General features: G+C 47.5%; 1 protein-coding gene across 2 annotated transcripts in view; it reads left to right on the top strand.

The window, feature by feature from the left end:
* LOC139264009 (actin-related protein 3B) overlaps positions 1-26,307 on the top strand; it is a 184,602-nt gene that overhangs the window by 129,718 nt on the left and 28,577 nt on the right. Inside the window, exons 7-8 of one of the 2 annotated variants that reach the window (XM_070880112.1) lie at positions 21,954-22,019; positions 25,483-25,656. In XM_070880112.1, coding sequence (XP_070736213.1) covers positions 21,954-22,019; positions 25,483-25,656 — 240 coding nt within the window. Of the gene's footprint in view, positions 1-21,875; positions 22,020-25,482; positions 25,657-26,307 lie in introns of both variants that reach the window. The other variant, XM_070880111.1, reaches the window with a different exon arrangement.

The following is a 26,307-nucleotide window of genomic DNA, read 5'->3' as shown; positions in this document are numbered from 1 at the left end:
AGTTGTGAATGAGTCAGAACTATTTGCACCTGAACACGGGCAAGACTGAAGCCATCCTCTCTACCTCAACAAGAACTCTGTGCCCCTAATCCTTCATGTTTCCTGGATAACCACTCAAGCTCAGTTCAATGTTTATGCAACATTGCTTTATTGCTCAACCCTGATCTGAGTTACAAACTCTATATCTAGTCCAACACTAAGACTGCCTACTTCCAAATTTGAAATACCACCTATTTCGGTTCCCACCTTACCTCCACTTAAACCCTCGTAAATGCCTTCATCACCTCCCAAACTTGATGTATCCAATACCTTCGTCGCTGGCCTCTCAGGATTCACACTACATGAACTGCACAAAATCTGTAGGGAACACTTCTCCTCTTAAAGGATAGTTTTGCGTCGGCATTGGATATGTCAAATCTAGGAGATGATGGAGGCATTTATGAGGGTTTAAATGGAGGTAAGGTTAGAACAGAAATAGGTGGTACTTCAAACTTGGAAGTAGACAGTCTTAGTGTTGGACTGGATATAGAGTCTTGCTTTGAACAGATCAGGAAATCAGAATGTTTCAACCATTGGCACTACCTTGCTTCTCAACTCATCTTGTTTACACCAGTTTTATTGTCTGGTGAAATTTCTGTTGATCCCTTTTGTTTATTCCCCAGCTGTTGCCATTTTTTTAACTTACGCCAATCCTGTTTTTTAAAAAAAAATTGTTCTCTGGATGTGGTCAATGCTGGCAAGGTCATGTGACAAAACCTCCAATCAGAGTTGTCAACCCTAGGACAATTGGCGCTTTCAAGAATGAGATCGATAGATTTTTGTTGGGTAAGTGTATCAAGGAAGATAGAACTAAGGTGGTTAAACTGAACTGAGGTACAGATCAGCAATGATCTAATTGTATGGCTTCAGGGGCTGAATGGCCTACTCCTGTTCCTATGCCAAGTTAAGCTTTTGGTCCGTGGTTACCCTCGTGATGTTGATAACGGGGGGACTGTGATGTAAATGATGGAATAATAAGCAGATTATGGCAAAATTGCAGGGCACATACAGAATAGTCTAGATGGAAAACTAATTTCCAAACTCGTAAAAACTACTGAAAAGCTCATTGCATGGGTTTGCACCAGGGGGCGCTGCTCTTCTCTAATTGTCAGTATTTTGTACTGAAGTGTTGAGTCACATCACTTGTTTTAAGCCAATGTTGTTACATAGGTTTTGGTTTATTGATTATGGTGTAAAGTGTTTTGGTCTCTAGTTTATTATATACCTGAGGTTCTAAGTGAAATTTATCCAGCAGGGATATCTAATTTCTAATGTACTTTATTAAAAAAAACATGACTGTGGCCTTTGTCCCTCATGAAATGTTTTAACAGTTACATTCAGATTTTGCAGGAGGTGCCTTTTCTCTATGTTGATTAAGTGGGTTACCCCACAAGGGAGGTTATATTTAATGGAAAATAAAACACTGGAAGACAACATGTCTCTGCTTTCTTCTCTTGTCTGTTAATCTGTATCGATCCAGATTTTTAAAAAGTGTTGTAACTTTGTAATCAAATCATGTGGCACTAGCTAATAATTATCATTATAAATAATAGAGAAATACTAGCTAGTTACTGCTGCTGATTTCTGTTTAATTGGGGTTCTGCCAATCTGGGAGGTGATCCTTCTCATCCCTCACCCATTTAGAACTGAGATGAGGAATTTCTTCTCTGGGGTTTGTAAATCTATGGAATTCTCTGCCCCAGAGAGCTGTGGAGGCTGGGTCATTGAATATATTTAAGGTGGAGATAGAAAGATAAGGGAGTGAAGGATTATGGGGCGCGGGCAGGGAAGTGGAGTTGAGGCCAAGATCAGATCAGCCATGATTGTATTAAATGGTGGAGCAGGCTCGAGGGGCCGTATGACCCACTCCTACTCCTATTTCTTATGTTCTTATCTCCACCCCGCAATCTCCAGCCTCTATCTCACCACTAATTCATCAATCTCTTTCTCTCGCTCGCTACCCTCCACACACACCTGGACTTGTAACCACATCCATTTAATCTATTTTGGTCATTGCTCTCCTCTTTCTCATGAATACCAAGTTTACCTGCATCCCCCATATTTTAAGGTCATGAAAGATTTGAACAAATTGAATCCAATTAAGCTTTTCTGCCGTGTGCAGAATTTAAGCAGCAGGGGTCATGTATACAAACGAAGGATAATAAAATTAACTATACATGTTGTCAAATGGAAGTCGTGATTATTAGAAATGGATCAAGGGAATACTGTGGATAGGTGGTCTACATAGACCAACGTTCTCCTGCCTGAAACTGTTAACTATGTTACTGACTCATTGTTCTGTCTTGTACTCTAATTCAATCTTTCCCAAAACTCTTGAACTGAGGAATCCTATATTTCCCGCTGTCCTTTCTCCTCCTACAAACATTAGTTTTAAAACCAAAGGCATGGCATCACACTCTTCCTCTATTTTGTTTTAAACCTCGGTGCTGAGTTTTTAAATTTGGCCTTAACTCTCCACTTTGGTTTCTCAGTGGAAAAACAAGCAAATGCCCACCACCATATTGTGAGCATATGTGTTTACGTTGCTGTACCAAAGCCAACAATGCCATTATTTTATTGGAATATGTTGGAACCTGTTCTGCTCCTTTACTTGTCAACTGCTACCTGCATATAAATCCTTTGATCGCATAAATACTGCACAGTGTTCTCTGAACAAGGGCCACAGTTCAGGAAAGACCAAACTGGACCGTGTCTTGTTATAAATCTCCCCCCTCTCGTTTTCTTCTCTGACGATATGTTTTGCATGGTGCTCCATCAGCAAACTAACTAAAACCGGACGTGAAGATTTTCTGCCGGGGGTGAGGGGGGGAGGATATGCGGTTGAAGAGACGGAGCTGTCAATGGAATGTGAGGATGGATGAATATCTTTGGCGTTTACTTGAGTACTTCGATGGTAGAGTCCTAATGAAGAACTTTCCCTGAGCAGATTAAACAGGAGGGATGGAGTCCAAGGGCCCACGTTTCCCGAATTAAAAATAATGGCGCACACTCACCTGGCTGCCCCTTTCTTTGTGACCCCTCGGTGCTGAAAAAAAAATCCAATGTTTTCTTCAAGCATATGCATCTTCTCGCACCGACGCTATCCAAGTCGATCTCGCAGGGCTGTGCTTCGAGTGTGCGCCCGAAGTGCACAGCGCATGCGCTCCAAAGAAATGTTTTAAATTGTGCATGCGCAAAAAAAAAAAAATTTAAAACGAGAGGAGCTTCGGTAAAAAGAAACTTAAACCCTCTGTACTCGCAAAAGTTTGGGACCAGGTTCCAGACGAGTTTAATGGAATTGCCATCATACCGAGAACCAGTACACAGCTGAAAAAGAAGTGGCAGGACCCTCGGACAAGCAGTGACTGTAAGTAATAAGTTATATTTACATTTATTTGCGTTTTTAAATATATGTATATTTATGCACTGCAATAGCATCTATAAATGTGATGTGTGTGTGTGTGTGTGAGTGTGTTCAGAAAGACCCTCTCTTTAAAAAAATTCCATTTTCATCTTTTGCAGAAGATGGTGTCACAGATCAACCGAGAACGGTCACAAACTGGAGGAGGTCCGCCAAGTCGGCCGCAACTAACAGCTGTAGAGTGGAGGATAGCGTCTATGATTAAATGTCACAGGAGAAGCTGGTCCCAGTTTTCCAATAGAGGGTAATTCCTGAAAATGGCACTGTCTGGGTTGGCTAAATGTTAAGTGCTGCGTGTGCTGCCTATGCTTCTCCTTCCTCAATGCTGCTAACCAAGCATCTATCTTTTGTTTTGCAGCGGTTGAGCATCAGGAGGAGACAGAAGGTACACCTGAAGTTGAAGGAGAATGTTCAGGAAACTGCCACTCCAGATATTCTAAATCAGGAGAATGATGGGCAGCAAGAAGGCGTCGATGACGAGATGGTTAACCTGGATTTGGAGATGCTGAACCCCTCGAGAATTCCAAGCCCTTTCATGAGTGAATCAAGCGACGGGACATTTCTTGGTGTGACGTCTGAGGCTGCGGGTCCAAGTGTGTTGCAGCAAGCCACACCTGCGAGATGTCAAAGGAGGGCATGGTGGATAGAGATGTACCGATGGATGTGGTTTATTTAGATTTCCAAAAGGCATTCGATAAGGTGCCACACAAAAGGTTACTGCAGAAGATAAAGGTACGCGGAATCAGAGGAAATGTATTGGCATGGATAGAGAATTGGCTGGCTAACAGAAAGCAGAGAGTCGGGATAAATGGATCCTTTTCGGGTTGGAAATCGGTGGTTAATGGTGTGCCACAGAGATCGGTGCTGGGACCACAACTGTTTACAATATACATAGATGACTTGGAAGAGGGGACAGTGTGTAGTGTAACAATTTGCAGATGACACAAAGATTAGTGGGAAAGCGGGTTGTGTAGAGGACACAGTGAGGCTGCAAAGAGATTTAAATAGGTTAAGCGAATGGGCTAAGGTTTGGCAGATGGAATACAATGTCGGAAAATGTGAGGTCATCCACCTTGGGAAAAAAAAACAGTAAAAGGGATTATTATTTGAATGGGGAGAAATTACAACATGCTGTGGTGCAGAGGGACCTGGGGGTCCTTGTGCATGAATCCCAAAAAGTTAGTTTGCAGGTGCAGCAGGTAATCAGGAAGGCGAATGGAATGTTGGCCTTCATTGCGAGAGGGATGGAGTACAAAAGCAGGGAGGTCCTGCTGCAACTGTACAGGGTATTGGTGAGGCCGCACCTGGAGTACTGCGTGCAGTTTTGGTCACCTTCCTTAAGGAAGGATATACTAGCTTTGGAGGGGGTATAGAGACAATTCACTAGGCTGATGCCGGAGATGAGGGGGTTACCTTATGATGATAGATTGAGTAGACTGGGTCTTTACTCATTGGAGTTCAGAAGGATGAGGGGTGATCTTCTAGAAACATTTAAAATAATGAAAGGGATAGACAACATAGAGGCAGAGAGGTTGTTTCCACTGGTCGGGGGGACTAGAACTAGGGGGCACAGCCTCAAAATACGGGGGAGCCAATTTAAAACCGAGTTGAGAAGGAATTTCTTCTCCCAGAGGGTTGTGAATCTGTGGAATTCTCTGCCCAGGGAAGCAGTTGAGGCTAGCTCATTGAATGTATTCAAATCACAGATAGATAGATTTTTAACCAATAAGGGAATTAAGGGTTATGGGGAGCGGGCAGGTAAGTGGAGCTGAGTCCACGGCCAGATCAGCCATGATCTTGTTGAGTGGCGGAGCAGGCTCGAGGGGCTAGATGGCCTACTCCTGTTCCTAATTCTTATGTTCTTATGTTCTTATGGACTACAGACCTGATGCAGAAACACAGAATTCGGAAAACATAGGACATCTTGTGGGGATGAGCGGGGAGAACATTCAACAATCGCGATTGCTCCTGGAAGCCTTTGGCGGGGTAAGGGTAGAGTTAGGGGGACTGTCATTCCAGGTGAAAAGACTTTTGGGACAGATGAATGAGATAGTAGCGACAATAGGGGGGCTCACCCAGGCTGCCATTAATGCAAGGAACGTTTTCTAATCAAGAGTTGATCCTGAGGCTGAGGATGATTACGAAGAGGAACACGGGCCTTCCACAATGAAGCATTTTGGCTCTGTCCCTGTTGTAACCCAGCAGCAAGAAACGCCGCGTTGGGGTTAAGGGGGGCAAGGATGCAGAAGTCTGCAACTACGGGCACACGCAGGGGTAGCTGCATCTACTGGGACAGGATTGGTGCACAGCGCTAAGGAGGAGGATAGATAGCTTGTTTGTTTTTGGTTGGTTTGGTTGATCTTTTGAAAGTTTGCCACAGTATTCATTCAAGTTTTTAAAGGTATGAAAGTTTAAAGATAAGTTATGTTAAACTAATTACAAATGTGCTGTACAAATGTTTAATAAACATAGTTATTTTGGACTTTTAGCCCGACTCCTGCACTCCATTTTTTTAATGCTGCACTAATAAATATTAAAGGATAAAGGAACGGACTAAAAATGTAAAATGGCCTCACCCCTTGCAAACTATTAGTTGAAATGATACAGGGACAGGTTCTAGTACCAAGGTGTTCATGGATCTGAAGGAGGTGCAAAATTCACAAGAACCACCCCCCCCCCCCCCCCAGTGTTTGGGCTCATTCGAAAGGAAATTTAATTTGGGACTATCGACCAAAAGGTTTGGAACCCTAAAGTGCTTATGGAAAAACTTACGAACTTTAATAGAATTTTAGATTTTAAAAGACAAATTCAAAGCTGTGGGCGGGCCTAAGGAACTGGCAGGAGACAACCTGATTAAGTGAGGCTACCTGGGTGCGAGGACTAAATTAACCTGTCTGGAGGAATGAGTATTCGAGAATCCTTCTCCACAAGAGACATTAACATCACAAAATCACCGAGAGATAGCTACCCATCAACATAGGTCTGGAAAACCATTTCAACATATACATCACAAAGAGGCCCAATCCAGCCTGTAAGCGAAAACTAAGCACAAAAGGACATTGCAATTACCAAACTAATATTTCGATCAGGAAACAGTTTTTGAACATCAACCCACCCAAGACATATCAACTTTAACGAGCCCGCCAAAATATTACAAAGAGCCAAGCCCGCCAAATTTATACAAAGGATTTTGAACTGATTTGGCGCCAAGATTAGAACCACTGAAATCGTATAACTGGCCCCTGTTTTCAACAGAGGTTAGGTTGCTAGGTGGCTGCTACTACCTCAGATGACACACTTCGCTATACAACCGAGACCAAGCTGTTGTCATCACGATAAGGGGAGAAACCAACGCGACAGTTGTAAACTAACTTCTCCAGCCTCGAAGTCCTGAAGGAAGGAAGAACATCACCATCGCGGCAGCACCCGACCATAGTCAACGTGGTATCAACGGAAAACCAAGCGATCGCCAAACTCGAACAAAACTCCAACGGGAAAAAAACCGAAGAATCGAAAAGTTTCCACTCTACAATCTAATCCTGACCTACCAACGGGTAAAACATTACCTAACAGACTGTAGAAACCTATTTCTAGCCAAAGAAAATGGGTACTTACCCCACAGATCCAAAACGCACCTTACCGCATCAGCGGACTCAACCCAACTGAAGATTGCGCAGCAAGAAGTCTTCTCCGACGTTCGGGGTACGGCAAGCAGACCCTACCGCATCCAGCGAACCCTGAAACCGCGATCTACCATTAACTGTCAAAAGAATTGGTAAGCATAGTCCCTGCCTGCCCTGGAGTCCAGCCTAGCTAGAATTCGGTATTGGGAGGTGGGAGGTATAATTTTACTGTAACCCCCTTTGAATGTGTAGTGCATGGTTCTTAGAGTGATTATAAGTTTGACTTTGTACCTTTCCTTGTATTGTCCCTTACTAGAATAATTGTAAGTTTGCCTTGTATTTTCTTACAAGCATAATATGCTTATATTTCCTTGATTGTAATAAAACAAAGTTCTTTTGCATCACAACCAGTGTCCTTTATACTCTTGTCACACCCCCAAAATAAATCCAGAGTCTAGAACCCAAGGGAGTGAGAGCGATTCGAACCGCTCAAGTTGGTCAGAAGGGAACCTGAGCCCCTCATAGAGACCACCCCCTTACAAAATGGCGACCGCGGCAGGACTCTGGTACAAGGGATGTGATGTGGAGAGTGCTGGTTTGGAGCAAAGAACCAAAATGGAAGAGAGGATTTCCTCCTATGTGTATAAGAAGGTCACTGTCACTAAGGAATGGGCGCTTAGTCTATTGCGTGCTGAGCGTCCAGCTGACGCTGCAGCCCAGTGGACAGCAAGCAAAGATCACAAAGAAGCAGTACAGAAAGCAATTTGGTTGGTCTGTCTACAGCGACAGGTCCAACTCCTAGACAGAATGAATGAAACATTATAGGCAGAGTTATGGGAATGCGCAGAGAACTACCAGGAAAGGGTTATGTCAGAAGAAAGATTATCGGGAGAACTCCGTAAGCTAAAACAGGAAAGGACCCAAATAATGGAAAGGTTTAAAAACAGTCAGGACTATTTTCAATGTCAGGTTACCGAGGCCAAAAGTAATGAAAAGTCACTGAGGGAGGAAAGCACTCGCCTCACCCTGCAAGTAAAAGAGCTCCAGGAAAGATTAAAAGATTCAAAGATGTGCAAGCAGTGTATAAAGTAGCTAGCACTAATGGGTTTGATTCGGGAGACCACGGTCCTTGCCAGCAACAAATTAAAGTTCAAACCTTGCTCTATCCAAGGCAAAAGGCATGGTATGCCTAATAAGCCCGGGTACGCCCCAGGTAAACCTGGAAGAGAAGGAGGAAACTACCCGGCCACCACTGTGACACCGATGACAACACCGGTGCAGCAGCAGGAGGGCAAATCAGTTGCTGAGGCGGACAGGGATAGTGACCCACCACCACCTGTAGCACTGAGTTTCAGCTCGGCTTGGTAGCAGGGAGGAGAGGGCGGCGAGCCAGAACAGAGAGAGCCAGAACCAAGGCCAATGTGCCCGGTCCGGCAACAGAAGTTTGGCCCGCTCACCAGCGCCGGGGGTCCAGGGCCCCTGGAAAGTCAGTTTGTGTTCCCCACACTCCCCAACAACTTAGGGCTATGATAAGCCACCTGGGAAAGCTAACTCCAAAGGGAGACCCCTCGGTTCACTTTGTGGAGGTGGAACAGGCAGGGGATATTAATGGATGCGATGATGCAGAAATGGCAAAGATGCTTCTCCTATCCCTAGATAGCAAACTGTACCAGTCCCCCTCTAATGAGAGCAAAAGAGGACAGAAAACACTTGCTGCCGTCCAAAAGGACATTTTAGAAGCTATGGGCTGAAATGACGAGAGTCCCTTCTCTAGAGTAGAGAAAACGGTGCGGCTCACAGGAGAAACCCCACAGGCTTTCGCAGACCGACTGTGGCCTGTGTACAAAAGCGCCTGTAGTGAGGACATAGACAGAGATAACTTAAGCCTGGAAGAATTAGCGCACTGGCTCCGAAGCCTAGTAGTTAAAGAATAAGAACCAAGGCTGAGGCCTGGTTCGACACAAGAGATCCCCAAGCCACCGAACAGGGAGTGCTTAGGCAACTGACCCTAGCTTACAGAAACGGCAGAGGGACAGAAGAGCACCCACAAAAGGGAAGGGTTCATGAAATCCGACCTAGCCAAGATAAGAGGGAATGGCACCACGGGGGGTGGGGGGGGGCGGCAACCCCTCCGATACAAAACGTACCTGCTTTGGGTGCGGAAAGAGTGGGCACTGGAGAAAGGATTGTAGAAATCCTTGGAAGGATAGCGCAGGAAAGAATTCTCCAGCCCCGGCCAAAAAGGCCGAGGCCGAGAAGCCAGCCCCCCCCCGCCAACTCACTCCGAGCCATGTTAGATGGACCTGGGAAGGTAGCCACCGCCACTGGTACCAAAATCCCATCTGTCCCTTCCCAACCAAAACCGTGACTAGGACAGGCGCAGCCTGTCCACCTGTGTGCCCTCGAGTATGATGTGTGGGGGAGACCGACCGTTCAGATGGAAGTGGAAAAGGTGAAAGGGACTTACCTGCTGGACACCGGTGCCTCAAGCACCCTTGTCTATGCAGCTAATCCTGTCGCCTCACCTCTGCCTAACGGGGTCCCCGACAGCTTGGTGGGTTTCACAGGCACTGAACAGATTGGCTCATTCTCCGTTCCGCTCTCCATTCGTTTAGGTACACTCCACACTAAGTGGACTTGTGTCCTAATGAAGTGGGAGTAGGAAGGGAGAGGGATCCTGGGAGCTGACTTCATCCGAGGCCACGGGATCCTAGTGGATTTAAGAAACCGCTGTCTTTGGGGGTCAGTCTACACAGGACAGGAGAGTGAGGTGATGATTATCCCGGGAAAACAGGGAAAAGGGACATTGTGCACCATGAAACCAAAGGAGGGTTACGACTTTGAATCACTGGTCAGTAACACCCTGATAGAGTACCAAGAATATGTGAGGAAAAACCTTGCAGCTTTTGCCACTCACAAACACGCGGAGAATAAACGGGGTCGAGGTTAGCATAGATGGGGACCCCATGACCCGACCACCGAAACAGTACAACTTCCCCAGGGAGGCGGAGGCAGACATGGAAACAGCCTTGGGTTCTTTAGTTAAACAGGGGGTATTGAGACCAATAGCTACCCATGTGAACTCTCCATTGTGGCCGGTTAAGAAACCGGACAACTCCTGGAGAGCCACGGTGGACTATCGAGTACCCGCCTGTGCACCCACCGTTGCTGCTGTTGCCGACCTTATTGGAAGTACCCCAGCCTCCACAACCACCTTCACGGTGCTGGATATTTCCAACGGGTTCTGGTCCATACCTTTAAGAAGGGAAGATCAGTACAAGTTTGCTTTTACCTTTAAGGGACAGCAATACACTTGGAACTGTCTCCCTCAGGGCTTCCACAACAGCCCCAGTATTTTCCATCAGTGTATGGCCAACTGTTTAAAGAGCTTTGGCAGACCCCAGCAGTTAGTACAGTATGTGGATGACCTGCTCCTGTTCACTGATGAGGGAGAGGAGCATGGCCCACTGCTGGCTGAACTGCTGGAGCTGATGAAAGAAACAGAATGACTGATCGGCCTGAAGGAAGTAAAATTCCTGGGACTGGCTGTGCGCTCTGGGAAAAGACACATTGACAAAGCTAGAAAGGAAGCAGTGCAGAAGATACCCGCCCCCAACACAGTAACAGGAGTAAGATCTTTTCTAGGGCTAACCGGGTACTGCAGAGATTTCATTGAGGATTATGAAGCCACAGCAGCCCCTCTGCTCCGACTCCTACACAAGGGAGTGGAGTGGGAATGGGACAAAGGTTGTGAGGCAGCATTTATCCAACTCAAGAAAGACCTGCAGGCCGCGCCAGCTTTAGAGGCCATAGATGGGGGTAAAGAGTTTTTCCTGGAGGTAGCAACCAGTGGGGACAGCCTGAGCGCAGTACTGCTCCAAGAACGGCACGGCCGGCTGAGACCAGTGATCTACTCCTCCAGGATACTCACAGACGTGGAGAAGGGATACTCCAACTGTGAGCGGCATCTCCTAGCCACTCACTGGGCTGTGAAAAGATCACTGATCTTCACAGGGGGGTCCCCTGTCACACTCCTTACCCACCATATGCCCACCCAAATGCTCCTGGACAGGAGAATCAAGGACGGAACAGTGAGCAGTGCCGGCATTGCTCGCTGGACCCTGCTCCTCTCTCAAATGGACCTAAGGGTAAAGGGCTCTCTGCGAGCCATGACTCGCAGCCAACATGATTTATCCAGGGACAGCCCACCAGTGTTCCGTAGAAGGGTTATGGGAAATTAACATAGGCTTTTCGGGCTGGGTTACACCCCACAGGCCGAGAGATCTATGTGGACGGTTCAACATGGTACCTGCGGGTGAACAACTCACAGGCTGCGGAGTTTATGACCCCGAGGCAGGCATTGCCCTGGCGATTAAACTCCCCAGTACTATGAGCGCCCAGCATGCTGAACTGTCTGTGGTGGTGTACGTAGTCACACACCCCGAAGAATTCCCTACCCCATACACGATTTGCTCAGACAGTATGTTCACATGCAATTCGTGTACGGAGTACCTGGCTATCTGGTCCCGCCGCGGATACACATCTGCAGACATTGCAGGGAGACCCCCGGCAATTAAGCCCCTGCTGGAAAAGATCATGAAAGCCGTAGGGGAGGAAGGGAATATCTACATACATAAAGTGAAGGCTCATTCCACCACCGAACCCCGTAGCGAGGGAAACCAACAGGCTGACATGTTAGCCAAGCAGGGGGCCTGCACGGGCAAGCTCTGGGATCCGTACAACCCAGGACCCATCGTAGCAGCCAGGGGCAGGATAGGGACGGCGGGGATAGCTTTGCCCCCGGACCTGAAAATGGTTCAGACCTAAGACCCCGTCCTAAAAACTGTCCTGAACACGCTAGCTAAAGGGGAAAGGATAGACGGCCCGTATGGCACTGCAGCAATTGCCATTAAAGAAGGCATGCTGTTCAGTGGGGAGCAACAACACCGGAGAGAATTCCTCCAGCTGGCCCACGAGGATCCAGGAGCAGGACACCCTGGACCTGAGACCACTTGGCAACAAGTGGACCAGGCAGGGTGGTGGCCAGGACTCGGGTAAGATGTTCGTGAGTTCTGTGCTAGTTGTCTGCTGTGCGCGGCCAACAACCCCGACCCCCAGAAAAGAAAGGTGTTGATGGGACATATCAGGAGGGTAGAGGGACCCTGGCAGTCGATCCAAATTGACTACATCGGGCCCCTATCCACTGCCCAGGGAGGCTATAAGTATTGCCTAGTATTGGTGGATGTATTCACCAAATGGGTGGAAGCCTTCCCATGCTGAACAGCTACTGCCCTGGGAACAGCCAGAAGTTTTCTCTCGATGGAGACTACCACAATACGTGGAGTCTGACCCAGGGAGTCACTTCACCGGGCAGGTGATGCAGGAGACCCTTAAGGTGCCCGGCATCAAAGGGAAGTGGCATGTCGCCCACAACCCGCAGTCATCCGGGCCTGTGGAGCATTTAAACTGCACTATCAAAGAAAGGCTGTGCAAAGAGACAGGGGACTCACCTAAAGGGTGGGTAGAGGTCCTACCACTGGTCCTCATGGGGATCCAGGCCAGCCAGTCAAAGAGCACGGGGTACTCCCCGTACGAGCTCATGACCGGCAGAGCCATGCGAACCCCCACCCATGTGTTAGCTCCGGGACTCACGGAAGGTCAGCTTAGGGAAGTGATCCGGGACAGCTTTGTCAGTAATCTGTTTGAACACCTTAAACAGATTCACTGGCAGATTGCTAACAACATGGGAAAACAGCATCGGAGCAACCGACTGCTGCTAGAACCCCGCAAGCACCACGAGTGGGAGATAGGGGACCAGGTTATGGTGAGGAACTAGGCTAGAGTAGGGGTCTTTGAGGCACTGTACATGGGACCATACCACATTGTCGACAAGGCAAGCCCCATGGTCTATGCCATAAAATTGCCCCACCGAACAAAGTGGTTCCACATAAATCAGTGCAAACTTTTCAACCCAGGGGCAGCAGCTAAACGTAAGGACCAGTCAAAAACTGTAAACTGAACTAAAGACAGGAACCCCCAACCAACAGCCCCCGACTGTGGAAATCCCACAGGGGACCTGGCAGACCCACAGACTGCACTTAGAGGGGTGGTGGACTGTGTTACTGGAGGAGCTGTCCCCCCCCAATCATTTGGGACTCGGACGCACCCCCAGCAGCCGGAGCCTTAAGAAGGACTCCCCGCACACCACGGCCAAAGACACCGTGGTCACCAGCGCCCCAATTTAAATGGTTCAGCCCCGGGAAAGGGACCAGTCGCAAAAGGGCACCGAAGGTCAGAGACCAGCCCGCGAGCAGGGACACCCAGCCGGTAGCCTCGGGCAGCGAGAGACCTCAGAAGAGATAGCGGTGGACCAGCCACCAAGTGAGAGTTCCAGCTCGTAGCCCTCGATCAGGTAGAACCCCCAGGGGAAGAAACGAAAAGGCAGCCACCCCCAAAGAAGCGGTGCAGCACCAGAGGGGACGTTCCCCCAATAGTGTGGGACTCAAACCCACGTCCGGTCAGGGTACTCCGGGTCTGGCGGTGCAGACTGACCTATTACCGACCTCGCTGGACACCCGGCGGGAAAAGAAAGGCGGCAGGAATTAACCTTGCCACCCGGAGACGGATGGCAGATGTACATATATAGGGCCCAAGTTTCCACACGATAAAAAACGGGCGCCCCTCCGAGCTGGGCGCCCATTTTCCGCGCCTAAAACGGCGCCTAAAAAAAAAACTCGCGATTCTGGAGCGTTCTGCAGCTCCTTGTCTGCCTAGCGCGGCGCCCAGGGGGGCGGAGCCTACACTTGCGCCGATTTTGTAAGTGGGAGGGGGCGGGTACTATTTAAATTAGTTTTTTTCCTGCCGGCAATGCTGCGCGTGCCCGTTGGAGTGTTAGCGCACGCGCAGTGTGAAAAAAACATTGGCACTCGGCCATTTTTGTAGTTGTTTAATTTTTGAACATTTTTCTAATAAAAGCACATTGCCATCAACACTTGCAGCCTTCTCACTGTCTCCTCCCCCCCCCCCCCCCCCGTGGGAAGAACGGGCGCTTCCTCCCCCCACCCCCCCGTGGGAAAGAACGGGCGCCTCCCCCCCCCCCACGGGACGAACGGGCCCCCCCCCCCCGCGGAAAGAACGGGCGCCTCCGCCCCCCCCCCCCCGCGGGAAGAACGGGCGCCTCCCCCCCCTCCCCCCCACGGGAAAGAACGGGCGCCTCCCCCCCCCCCCCCCCCGCGGGAAGAACGGGCGCCTCCCCCCCCCCCCCCACGGGAAAGAACGGGCGCCTCCCCCCCCCCCCCCCCCGCGGGAAGAACGGGCGCCTCCCCCCCCTCCCCCCCACGGGAAAGAACGGGCGCCTCCTCCCCCCCCCCCGCAGGAAGAACGGGCGCCTCCTCTCTTCCCCCCCCCCCGCAGGAAGAACGGGCGCCTCCTCTCTTTCCCCCCCCCCTGCGGGAAGAACGGGCACCTCCTTCCCCCCCCCCGCGGGAAATAACAGGCCCCTCCTCCCCCCCACCCCTGCCGCGGGAAAGAACGGGCGCCTCCTCTCTTTTTCCCCACCCCCACCCCCCGCGGGAAGAACGGGCACCTCCCCCCCCGCGGGAAGAACAGGCGCCTCAGGCTGACTGCAGCATTCTCCGTGCCTTCACACAGGTAGGAAGATGGTTTATTTAATCTTTTCTTTGCTTATAAATGTTTATGCAGGTTGGATTTATTTGTATAATATTTGTAGAAGTATAAATAAGGATTTATTGTAGAATTTAATGAGTTCCCTTCCCCCCCCCCCTCCCCCCCCCACCTCGTTCTGGACGCCTAATTTGTAACCTGCGCCTGATTTTTTAATGTGTAGAACAGGTTTTCTCAGTTCTACAAAAATCTTCACTTGCTCCATTCTAACTTAGTTTGGAGTACGTTTTCACTGTGGCAACTTTGAAATCAGGCGTCAGTGGCCGGACACGCCCCCTTTTGAAGAAAAAATTCTGTTCCAAAGTAGAACTGTTCTACCTGACTAGAACTGCAGAAAAAAAAATGTGGAGAATTGCGATTTCTAAGATAGTCCTTTCTCCACCAGTTGCTCCTAAAAAATCAGGCGCAAATCATGTGGAAACTTGGGCCCATAGTGTGATATGAATTTAAGTATGTTTAGTGAATAATTTAGAGTAGTTTAAGATTCACCTATGTAATGATAAGAATATATGTATTAGTTACTGGGGTAAGGAAAATAATCTACCTGTGCAGCGGTTAAAAGAGGAACAGGCCAGGTAATACCCGGGAGTAAGAAGATTCTACCGGCATGGCTATTAAGAGAAGCACCGGTGAGATAACAAGCAAAACGACTGTGAGATAAAGGTTAGAAGCAGACATCAGTCCACAAGGAACTGGATAAGACAGCCAGTCAATTAAAGACTATGAGCCCAAATTGGAACTCGGTCACCTTTGTCAAGCCAGAGAGCTTTCACAGGGCTAGACAATCTGTTTTATGTGCCCCTACAGGAAAGAGAACAGTATGGAAAGGATCCTGTTTCTGCTCGCCCTGATAAGGATGGGCAGCAGCGACCGAGGAGACGTGGAAAAATCCCTCATTTACGGGTGTTCAGGAGGAAGAGCACCGATCGTAACCGCCGGGGGTGGCCCCCGAGATGTGGAAGAACTCATTTACCCACATGAGGAAAGATGGCCAGGGTGGCTGGGAGCTAATCCTACCCGCTACTCCAGCCAGGAAGGTTTTACCTACGGGGAGGCTTCACTTCCATGCCCCCGGATGCGGATCATGGCTGCCCGAGTCAGTGTTACAGAGGGAAAACGTGTATGTTTGAATTGCAAAGGGAACATTCCCCTGGGAAGATGGTGGTGGATCAGAAAACTCAGCAAGGACCAGGAATCGGACTGGGAAAGTCTCGGTAATGATACGTACCGCACCATCACGGGGACACGGGGAGCAGTAAAAGTGTGTTGGGACAAATGATGGGAATCCGAACAAGGAATTTATGTTTGCATGTGGGGATCAGAGAGTATTTGTCCCGCAGGCATATCGATCGCCTTCGCCAGGCAATGGCAAGATGAAGGAGAAGGGATGGGGTGGGATTCTAGCCTACACAGGTGCGCTGTCCCACACTCCCCACTCCCAATCAACGCCACCGAACTAAAAGCACACATTAAGAAACCCCTGCCCACAACCCCGCCAATACGCACAGTAATAGAAAGGCGTTCCTACCACCACCAAGGGACCTGGGAACGGATTAGTATTGGTACCGACCGAAAAGGTGTTATACCAGGGGGTACATTATGCGATAGCTTCAGTAATATTACCGAGGTACACCTACCTGCATGGTGTCTGAAGGAAACAAAGCTGCTATACCAGGCCCTAATTAGAGAAAAATGTTATGAGTTAGACTTTGGAAATGTCGACAAAGCAGACCTATACACCCTAACTGCTAGAGACACCATGGGCTCAGGGAGACCTAGAAGGGGAATCATAAACGACGTTTTCACTACCTACAATACAGCATCCTCTGTAATAAATAGCCTAGAAGACATAGAACTGCAAACACAGATGAACAGTTTAAAGTCCCAATTGAGAAAAGTCCTGAAACAGGAGAACACCATAGTAGGTTCAGAACTACACGAGGACCAGGCTATGACTGTCCATTTAAAAGAAATAGTGGCTGAGCTGGAAAAACATGCACAGACAGTGAATGCACTCATACGGGAGGATAGAAAAGCTTTGGATCAGGCTGCACAGAACGAGGTGTGCGTACTATGTGGGGCATGGTTGTTGGGTGAGGGCTGCAACAACCTGGAGGATTTAAAACAAGGTGTAGTCCCCTCTTGGATCAGGAACAAGACCTCGCAGCCCTCCACCCATACAGCAATTCACTAAGCCCGTGCCAGCTCCGCCTAGCCTCTGAAGCCTATCCTGTACCAGTAGACTGTGGGAAATCTAACCACACCATTATGGGAATCATATTAAGGATGCCGGTCATGGGTGGGACAGCCCGACCCGCACCGGTATACCGGGTGGAGAAAATTGGAGTTATTCGTTTCGCAACGGTCCCACCCTATGTCATAAAGTGGGAGCACGCTGTGACGGGTACTGACCTCTCCAGGTGTCGGAGCCGGGGTGTACACGTAATACTATGTCCCCAGTACTTAAGTGCCCATTCAAAATCACAGTGTGGGTTTAAAGCTGCTGGCGCACAGCCTATTAACTGTACCATGGAGGTAATGGCACAAAACCATGTCCCTCCACAGGTAGCATACATAGTGGGTGGGACATATTGTGTCACCACCAGTGCGCCCCACTACCAACGTGAACACTTCTGGTGTCCGGTAAGTGACAGCAGTTTTTGCTTCAAACCTGAGGCATCAGTTCAAGTGGCCCAGGAACGGATTGTCCCCATTCCTGAACCTCCACTGTCCACCTCACTGTGAAGGAAAACATTACCAACCTGCAGGATTATGTTGTACATTTTGGCTATGCAATTCCCCCTCTAACCGAACACCTTACTGCTCTGCTAAAAGCTGTAATTATCTCACAAAAACACTTCTACACTCTAGAACCGAAAACGATTGAGATAGGGAAAAAGATTCTCGAGATCACCATTTCGCCTTGGTGGGACTGTTTCAGAAATATAGGGGTCCCAGTCTGGATCCGAATCGCTTCCCACACTTCAGTTATTTGTCAACGCGCGATTATACTTTACTTATGGTGTCTCACTTGTCGAGTGAAACGCAGAGGCCGTCAGGTCAGGCACCAAAGGGTGCTGTACGCTCCTTAGCTGAACTTGGGAATCACGCAGGGAGGGGTGACACCATACTACCATGTTTAATTTGTGTTTGATTTTACCTGCTGTAAACCGCAAAATCTCAAGTATTGTAAGAATGTTACTTAAAGATGTGACACTACTTTTTTATTTTACTGAACTTGAATATGTGTTTGACTATGGACCTTTAATGTTACTTGAGAATGTGTAACTATGTGTTTTTATTCTATTTTCCTTAGAACTGTGTTTTACTGTATACTGTTATTTTACAGTGAAAACCGCGTAAAAGAGGGACATGATACCCCCTCTATGCTATAACCGAATTCTAATGATTGTATTCGCCTGTAAATTGCATTTGCATTTCAACGGGGGATGCAGAGTAATGTTTTGCTAGTGTAAATGTAGGGAAGGTCGACTCTCGGGAGCACGAATTTTGCTTACCTTGATCGACACTCAAGAGTGTGGAGTGTCAACAGGGGGGACTGAAGAGGTGCAAAATTCACAAGAACCCCCCCAGTGTTTGGGCTTATTCGAAAGGAAATTTAATTTTGGACTATCTACCGAAAAGTTTGGAACCCTAAAGTGCTTATGGAAGAACTACGAACTTTAATAGAATTTTGGATTTTAAAAGACAAATTCAAGGCTGTGGGCGGGCCTAAGGAACTGGCAGGAGACAACCTGATTAAGTGAGGCTACCTGGGTGTGAGGACTAAGTTAACCTGTCTGGAGGAATGAGTATTCAAGAATCCTTCTCCACAAGAGACATTAACATATTAACCTCACAAAATCACCCAGAGATAGCTACCTGAATCTGGAACATGAGTCTGGAAAACCATTTCAACATATACATCAAAAAGAGGCCCAATCCAGCCTGTATGCGAAAACTAAGCACAAAAGGACATTGCAATTACAAAACTAATATTTCCATCTGGAAACAGTTTTTGAACATCAACCCACCCAAGACATATCAACTTTAACGAGCCCGCCAAAATATTACAAAGAAGAGCCAAGCCCGCCAAATTTATACAAAGGATTTTGAACTGATTTGGCGCCAAGATTAGAACCACTGAAATCGTATAACTGGCCCCTGTTTTCAACAGAGGTTAGGTTACTAGGTAGCTACAAGGCTGCTACTACCTCAGATGACACACTTCGCTATACAACCGAGACCAAGCTGTTGTCATCACGACAAGGAGAGAAACCAACGCGACGGTTGTAAACTAACTTCTCCAACCTCGAAGTCCTGAAGGAAGGAAGAACATCACCATCGCGGCAGCAACCAACCACAGTCAATGTGGTATCAACGGAAAACCACCGCGATCAACCAAACTCGGAACAAAACTCCAACGGGAAAAAGACGAAGAATCGAAAAGTTTCCACTCTACAATCTAATCCTGACCTACCAATGGGTAAAACATTACCTAACAGACTGTAGAAACCTATTTCTAGCCAAAGAAAACGGGTACTTACCCCACAGATCCAAAACGCACCTTACCACATCAGCGGACTCAACCCAACTGAAGATTGCGCAGCAAGAAGTCTTCTCCGACATTCGGGGTACGGCAAGCAGACCCTACCGCATCCAGCGAACCCCGAAACCGCAATCTACCGTTAACTGTCAAAAGAATTGGTAAGCATAGTCCCTGCCTGCCCTGGAGTCCAGCTTAGCGAGAATTAAGTATTGGGAGGTGGGAGGTATAATTTTACTGTAACCCCCTTTAAATGTATAGTGCATGGTTCTTAGAGTGATTATAAGTTTGACCTCGTACCTTTCCTTGTATTGTCCCTTACTAGAACGATTTTGAGTTTGGCCTTGTATTTTCTTACTAGCGTAATAAGCTTGTATTTCCTTGACTGTAATAAAACAAAGCTCTTTTGCATCAAACCAGTGTCCTTTGCACTTTTGTCACACCCCCCAAATAAATCCAGAGTCTAGAACCCAAGGGAGTGGGAGCGATTCGAACCGTTCAAGTTGGTCAGAAGGGAACCTGACCCCCTCATAGAGACCACTCCCTTACAGATCCTGACTTGTTCTGGGTCACTGATACACGCACCATGGTCCTGCATTGCTTGTATCAGTGACCCTGACCCGGTCAGAATCTATGAACACCTTAGTACAGGAACATGCTAATTTAATATCTCCACAAATATATTATTGTCCACCTAATCATTCCAACACTCTATTAAAACATTAACGGCCCGAAATTGATGGACCTCCCAAAATCGTCAAATTGATTGAAAAGTATCTACATACCGCCTGGCAGAAAATTCATCAGCGACATACCGCCAGGCGGTATGCATACTGTCCGTCCATGCACACCGCCGACAGCGCTCAAAATTGGCAAATTGATCACTTACCACCGACATACCGCCGATCCTGCAGACCACCCTGGAAAAGGTGGTTTTAAGTTGATCTTCAGTCAGCAGGTGGGATGTATCTTTACCTGTAATTTAAAAAAAATCTTTCACCCCCCGCCCCCCCCGGTCTGTCCCCCCCCCCCCCCCCCCCAGCGATCTGTTACCCCACCCCTAGTCGAGATCTCTTTCCCGCCGCCCCCCCAAGCAGCAATCTCCCCTCACAGCAGCGATCCCCCTTCATAGGTATCTCCCCCCACACCACTGATTTTCCCCCCCCCCCCCCCCCCCCCCCAACCCACACACTTACCTGCACATTGCTCTCAGGCCGGCAGTCTGTGGATTCTCGTCTGTGTCTCTCGGGGTGGGGGGGGGGAGGTTGCGGATCTTCACAGAAGCATGTGCACGCGCACAACTCGGGACCCGAAGATTCCTGAGTGAAAATGACTCACCGCCGGCTACACTCCGTTCCGCTCGGCATACCGCTGAGAAAAAATGACGAAAATCACGCACACTCCGTCCCGGCGGTATGAAACGACATACCGCCGAGAAATAGGCAGATGACCAATTTTGCCCCCTATAAGTTTGTGGTGGGATTATTTAATAAATATAATGTACTGTCCAGTCTTTATTAGAAATCACTGCTGCTTTCCTATGAGCCTAGAGTGTATTGCACTGTCTTGTGTGTAGAACCTTCGGCCTGGGCTAGCAGCGGGCCGAGGGGCGGAGGACCTTTGGTCGGGGCTAGCAGCGGCTGGAGTCGACTACATGGAGAATCGGGAGAAGGCTGCTTTTGCTGGTTTAAGTAGACGACACCAATTTTTCTGCTGATTTTCCCAACCTGGTGGATGTACAAGACTTCCCTGGACTTCTTGGAAGATTTTGGGCCACTAAGAATGTCGCTGGAAAAAGGTGAAGATTTTTTCTTTTATGACCTGCTTCCAGTTATCATTGCAGGAGCAGCATTATTGGTAAGTTTACATTTATCATTTTTATTTTCATACTTCCATATAGTTCATGTCTTTTTAAATTTCCTGAAAGTTTAAGTATAAGAGCCAGGGAGTCCCATTTGCCGGGGATAAGAGTGGGCCAGTGCAGATTTCTCTAACTGCAGGTAAGGCTTTTTCCTATGGTGTTTCTCGGGTCTGTACGTTGATTTAAAAAATTTTGTTTGTGGTGAAAGTTGGCCTTATGCCCTGAAATGGTGCGTAATCTTCTTTTACACGTACACCAGTGCCAGAATGTATGGCGCCAAACATTCTGGCGATGGTAGTAGACGCCGGTGCCCCAACATTAGGGAATCTTTTAATTAAGCTTCAGCACCAGAAAAATCAGCAAAATTGGAGCCCACGACAGGGTAGATTATACGCAGTCTGCAAAAAGGAAGCAACTTTCTTTCCACATGCTTTCTTGTGTTTAGTAACTCCTCTGATGATCGAGTTTTAATAACTGCCTCATTACCAGTGACTCACATGTTTGAAGCCAACTCCTTGATTGCTATAATGATCTAGCTGGTCCCAAGTTTGTCTAAAACTTACCAGGAGGAACTGTCTAGTGGTTTCATATTGTGATATGCGCCAATGAGATTTAACTGTAACATTATCTTTTTCACTTCAAAGCAAATTTCTCTAATTTTAAAACATTTTTCTTCCTTTTTTTTTTACAAAAACACCATAGGCTGAAGGTTATGTCATTGGAAGTTGTATTAAACACATCCCTGTTGCCGGTAGAGATATTACCTTTTTCATTCAACAGCTCTTAAGGGAAAGGGAAATAGGAATACCACCTGAACAATCCTTGGAGACCGCCAAGGCCATCAAGGTAAGAATCCAGAACAAACTCGCCTTTTTATTTTTTCCCCCCTCGACTTCCTGGTCCACTCTTCCATCACCCCCAACACCTGCTCCCCTTCCCCCGACACCTTCCCTCCTGCCCTTTAATCTCCTCCTGTTCAGAGCCCCAAACACTCCTTCCAGGTGAAACAGCGATTTCCTTGTACTGCTTCCCACTTAGTATACTGTATTCGCTGTTCACGATGCGGTCTCCTATACATTGGGGAGAACAAACACGGATTGGGCGATCACTCTGCTGAACAGCTGCGTTCAGTCCACGAGCGTGACCCTGAGCGTGTCACTTGTCATTTAAATTCTCCAGCCCACTCCCGCTCTGGCCTCTGCCTTCTAAACTGTTCCAATGAAGCTCAACGCAAGCTCAAGGAACAACTCCCTTGGGGGAGAAATTTGGTTGGACAGCGCCTGCCGTGCGACACGCTACAGGGGCGCTTAAGGGTTTGCAGCCACGAGCGCCAACATTCGCGCCACTCGGCAAATTCACTGTGCCGGTACCAGTGGCACTGAGGGGTATCGCCTGGGTGCGTTGTGCCGGTGTGCGACGTCCCTGGTATCGACACGGAAGCAAAATTTGGTTTGTGCTGCACCCGTAGCGACTCTGCCAGAGAAAGCTGGTGTGTAGAGCTGTCCCGGGGTGCTAAAGGAAACAATGACTGCATGAGGTAAGTGTGAATGATATTCCTTTTTTGCGATGTAACTTTATTTGGGGTGAGTAATGTACAGGGTGTGTTTTTTGTTCTGAATTTTTTTCCAGAGAGGCCTCTATTAGGTCGCTATGAAGCCGGCTCTTTAGCATGGGATAGTCAGTTGCTCACCTGGTCCAGCATCCTCAGAGAAGTGTGGAACACTTCCCTTAGTGCTCCACTCCACTCTCGGCGCAAAAACTGAATTTTGCTTTCCTGTCGCTAAAAATCTTCCACCGCTAAGTTTACCAGCCGCCCAACGTTAGGGCCTTAGGAACCCTGCAAATAAATTTCTAGCCCCTTCTCGTTCGATTAGGCACTTTACTGCCTCTGGCCTCAACACTGAGTTCAACAACTTCAGCTCATAACCACCATTCCCATTTTTTCAGACAGCAGGTGCTGGTAATGGTTCTACTGAAACCATTTCCTCCTCCATCTTTTCTTTCTTATCCCATTACCACCCCCTTTGGCCTTGACCTTCCATTTTGTACTTTCTTCACACCCCCGCTGCCTTTTTTCCTGGCTCTGTACTTGCTTATAAAGTGTTAAATCTTTAACTTCTTCCAGTTCTGATGAAAGATTACCGACTTGAAAACATTAATCTGTTTCTCTTTCCTCAGATGCTGCTTGACTTGCTAAGTATTTCCAGCATTTTCTGTTTTTAGCCCCATTTTTATTTTCTAGCTTGCCGACATTTATGCAATCAAAATCACTGACCGTATAATACAGGTTGCACCTCCCTTATCCGGGACTCCCTTATCCAGAACCACCCCTCGTCCGGCACCATTCCCGGCCACCGGGTGACGCATGCGCAGAACTCCGACTTGAACAAATTGATGTCCTTCCTCGTTGCCAACTCCCACAATAGCTGGCCTGACCCCACGATCCACTGTACCCCCCCCCCCCCACCCCACGATCTCTCTGCCGCACTCCCAGCCCCAAGCCAGCCAGCCCCAATATCCCCTTGCTCATTACCCGTACCATCCAATTTAACATGAACTCTCCTTGTCCGGCAAAATCCCTTATCCGGTACAGGCCAGGTCCCGAGGGTGCTGGATAAGAGAGGTTCAACCTGTATAAGTGGAAGATAGAAAATTGATTTTATTTTCAAATTTAAATTGAAAGTAGGCAGTTTATTTCTTTCGATATCATAATTGAAGTGGTTTGATGAACCACTTGTATAAGGGGAGATTTTCAGCTTTACTATTCTGGCACATGCTGGGAACCCCTGTTAGGGTAAGAGGTAGGTCATTTAAGATTGAGATGAGGAGGAATTTCTTCACTCAGAGGGTTGTGGATCTTTGGAATTCTCTGCCCCAGGGGTTTTGTATGCTGAGTCTTTGAGTATATCCAAAGCTAAGATAGATAGATTTTTGGACTCAAGGGGAATCAAGGGATATGGAGATCATGTGGGAAAGTGGAGTTGAGGTCGATGATCAGCCATGGTCTTATTGAATGACGGTGCAGGCTTGTGGGGCAGTATGGCCGACTTCTGCTCCTAATACTTATGTTTTTTTTCTCCAATTGAATATTGGTAAGCCTGAAGCCATTGTTTTCAGTCCCCGCCACAAACTCCGTTCCCTAGCCACTGACTCCCTCCCTCTCCACAGCTTCTGTCTGAACTTCGCAGCGTTGGTGTCATATTTGACTCTGAAATGAGCTTTCGACCACATATCTGCAGCATAACTAAGACCGCCTATTTCCACCTCTGTAATACCGCCTGTCTCTGCCCTCACCTCCGCTCATCCACTGCTGAAGCCCTCATCCATGCCTTTGTTACCTCTAGACTTGACTATTCCAACGCACTGCTGGTGTGCCTTCCACATTCTATCCTACATAAACTAGAGGTGAGCCAAAACTCAGCTGCCCTTGTCCGAACTCACACCAAGTCCCACTCACTCATCATCCCTGTGCTCGCTGACCTACATTGACTTCCAATTAAGCAGCGCCTCGATTTAAAAATTCTTCACCTTATTTTCAAATCCCTCCATAGCCTCGCCCCTCCCTATCTCTGTAATTTCCTCCAGCCCCACAATCCCCTGAGATGTCTGCACTCCTCTAATTCTGCCCTCTTGAGCATCCCTGATTATAATCGCTCAACCATTGGTGACCTTGCCTTCTGTTGCCTAGGCCCCAAGCTCTAGAGCCCCCTGCCTAAACCACTTCGCCTCTCTACCGCTCTTTCCTCCTTCAAGACTCTCCTTAAAACATACCTCTTTGACCAAGCTTTTGGTCACCTGCTTATGTGGCTTGGTGACAAATTTTTTATCTCATAATACTCCTGTGAAGCACCTTGGGATGTTTCACTATATTAAAGGCGCTATATAAATACAAGTTGTTGTTGTTATGTTCTTATTAGGAAATTAATGGATGGAAATTCACTAATTTGGTGGTGCGCAATTTCCCAATATGCATTTCCAATATGTACCAGGATTGTCAAAGTGGAAAGCCTCCCCTACAATTCTGTCGGGGGTAGTTTTATTTTTTATTCATTTCTGATTTTACATTTTTTTTGTTTGTAATTTATTATACATGATTCTGTACACAAACAACGCCTTTTTATTGAATCTTCCAAACATTTGGTCAATTAGCTAGAACCAAGATTAATTTTGCTCTTTGTCATAAGGCACTTTTACTTATGTCACGTCTGTCACAGAATTTAGTCAGAATATCCAGTTGTGATTGGTATTTTGTGTTTAATCTTTATTTTGCTCACACGTTCTGATATCTGCTTTTGTATTTTTTTTGTAGGAGAGATACTGTTATATCTGTCCCGATATAGTTAAAGAATTCACTAAATACGATACTGATCCTGGGAAATGGATCAAGCCGTACATTGGTATCAATGCTATCAGCAAGCGACAATTTGCTGTAGATGTGGGCTATGAGAGGTTCCTGGGACCTGAAATTTTCTTCCATCCTGAGGTGATTGAAAAGTATTTACCATCGTTCTGATTTTGTTTTTTTGGGGTTCTATACGTTGTTGATGATGCCACTACATCTTTGACAGAAAAGTAGAAATCAAATTTGAGGCCATCTTCTGCTTTCGTATAGTAGTAACAAAGTAAATCAAATGTCAATATCTAAGTCAGATATCCAGGCCAAAGCTTCCGGTGTAACAGCGTGGATATCTTGTAGGCTGCCTGCGAATTTCCTCGAGGACAGTGCTCATGATGTGCTCCAGGGTCTGATCAGGAGCGCCACAGTGGCATGATGGGGATGCTTTAATCTTCCATCTATGGAGAAGGTGGCAGCATCTACCATGACCAGTTCTGAGGCGGTTGATGATTGTTCACTGTTTGCGAGGGAGGTTTGATCCTTCAGGTTGAAGTGCTGTGGGGTTCTCTATATGGAATCCATTCCGTATGTCACAGTTCTTCCAAGCATTTCGCCATCGATCATCAAGTCTGAGGGGAGATCGCTGAAGGGCTTCGGTTACGACTCAAAATCTAGATTTGTGAAGGATTGATGGTAGGTTATTCAAGTCGGCCTGGATTGGCATTTTTTGGCCATGATCTAGATGTGTGCTTGATCTGTGGATGAAAATTACTGAATTATTATTTTCCTAATGTACAA

The sequence above is a fragment of the Pristiophorus japonicus genome, chromosome 5 (assembly GCF_044704955.1).
Source record: "Pristiophorus japonicus isolate sPriJap1 chromosome 5, sPriJap1.hap1, whole genome shotgun sequence".
In the NCBI taxonomy this organism is placed as follows: Eukaryota; Metazoa; Chordata; class Chondrichthyes; family Pristiophoridae; genus Pristiophorus; species Pristiophorus japonicus.
This window is presented reverse-complemented; position numbering and strand designations above follow the sequence as displayed.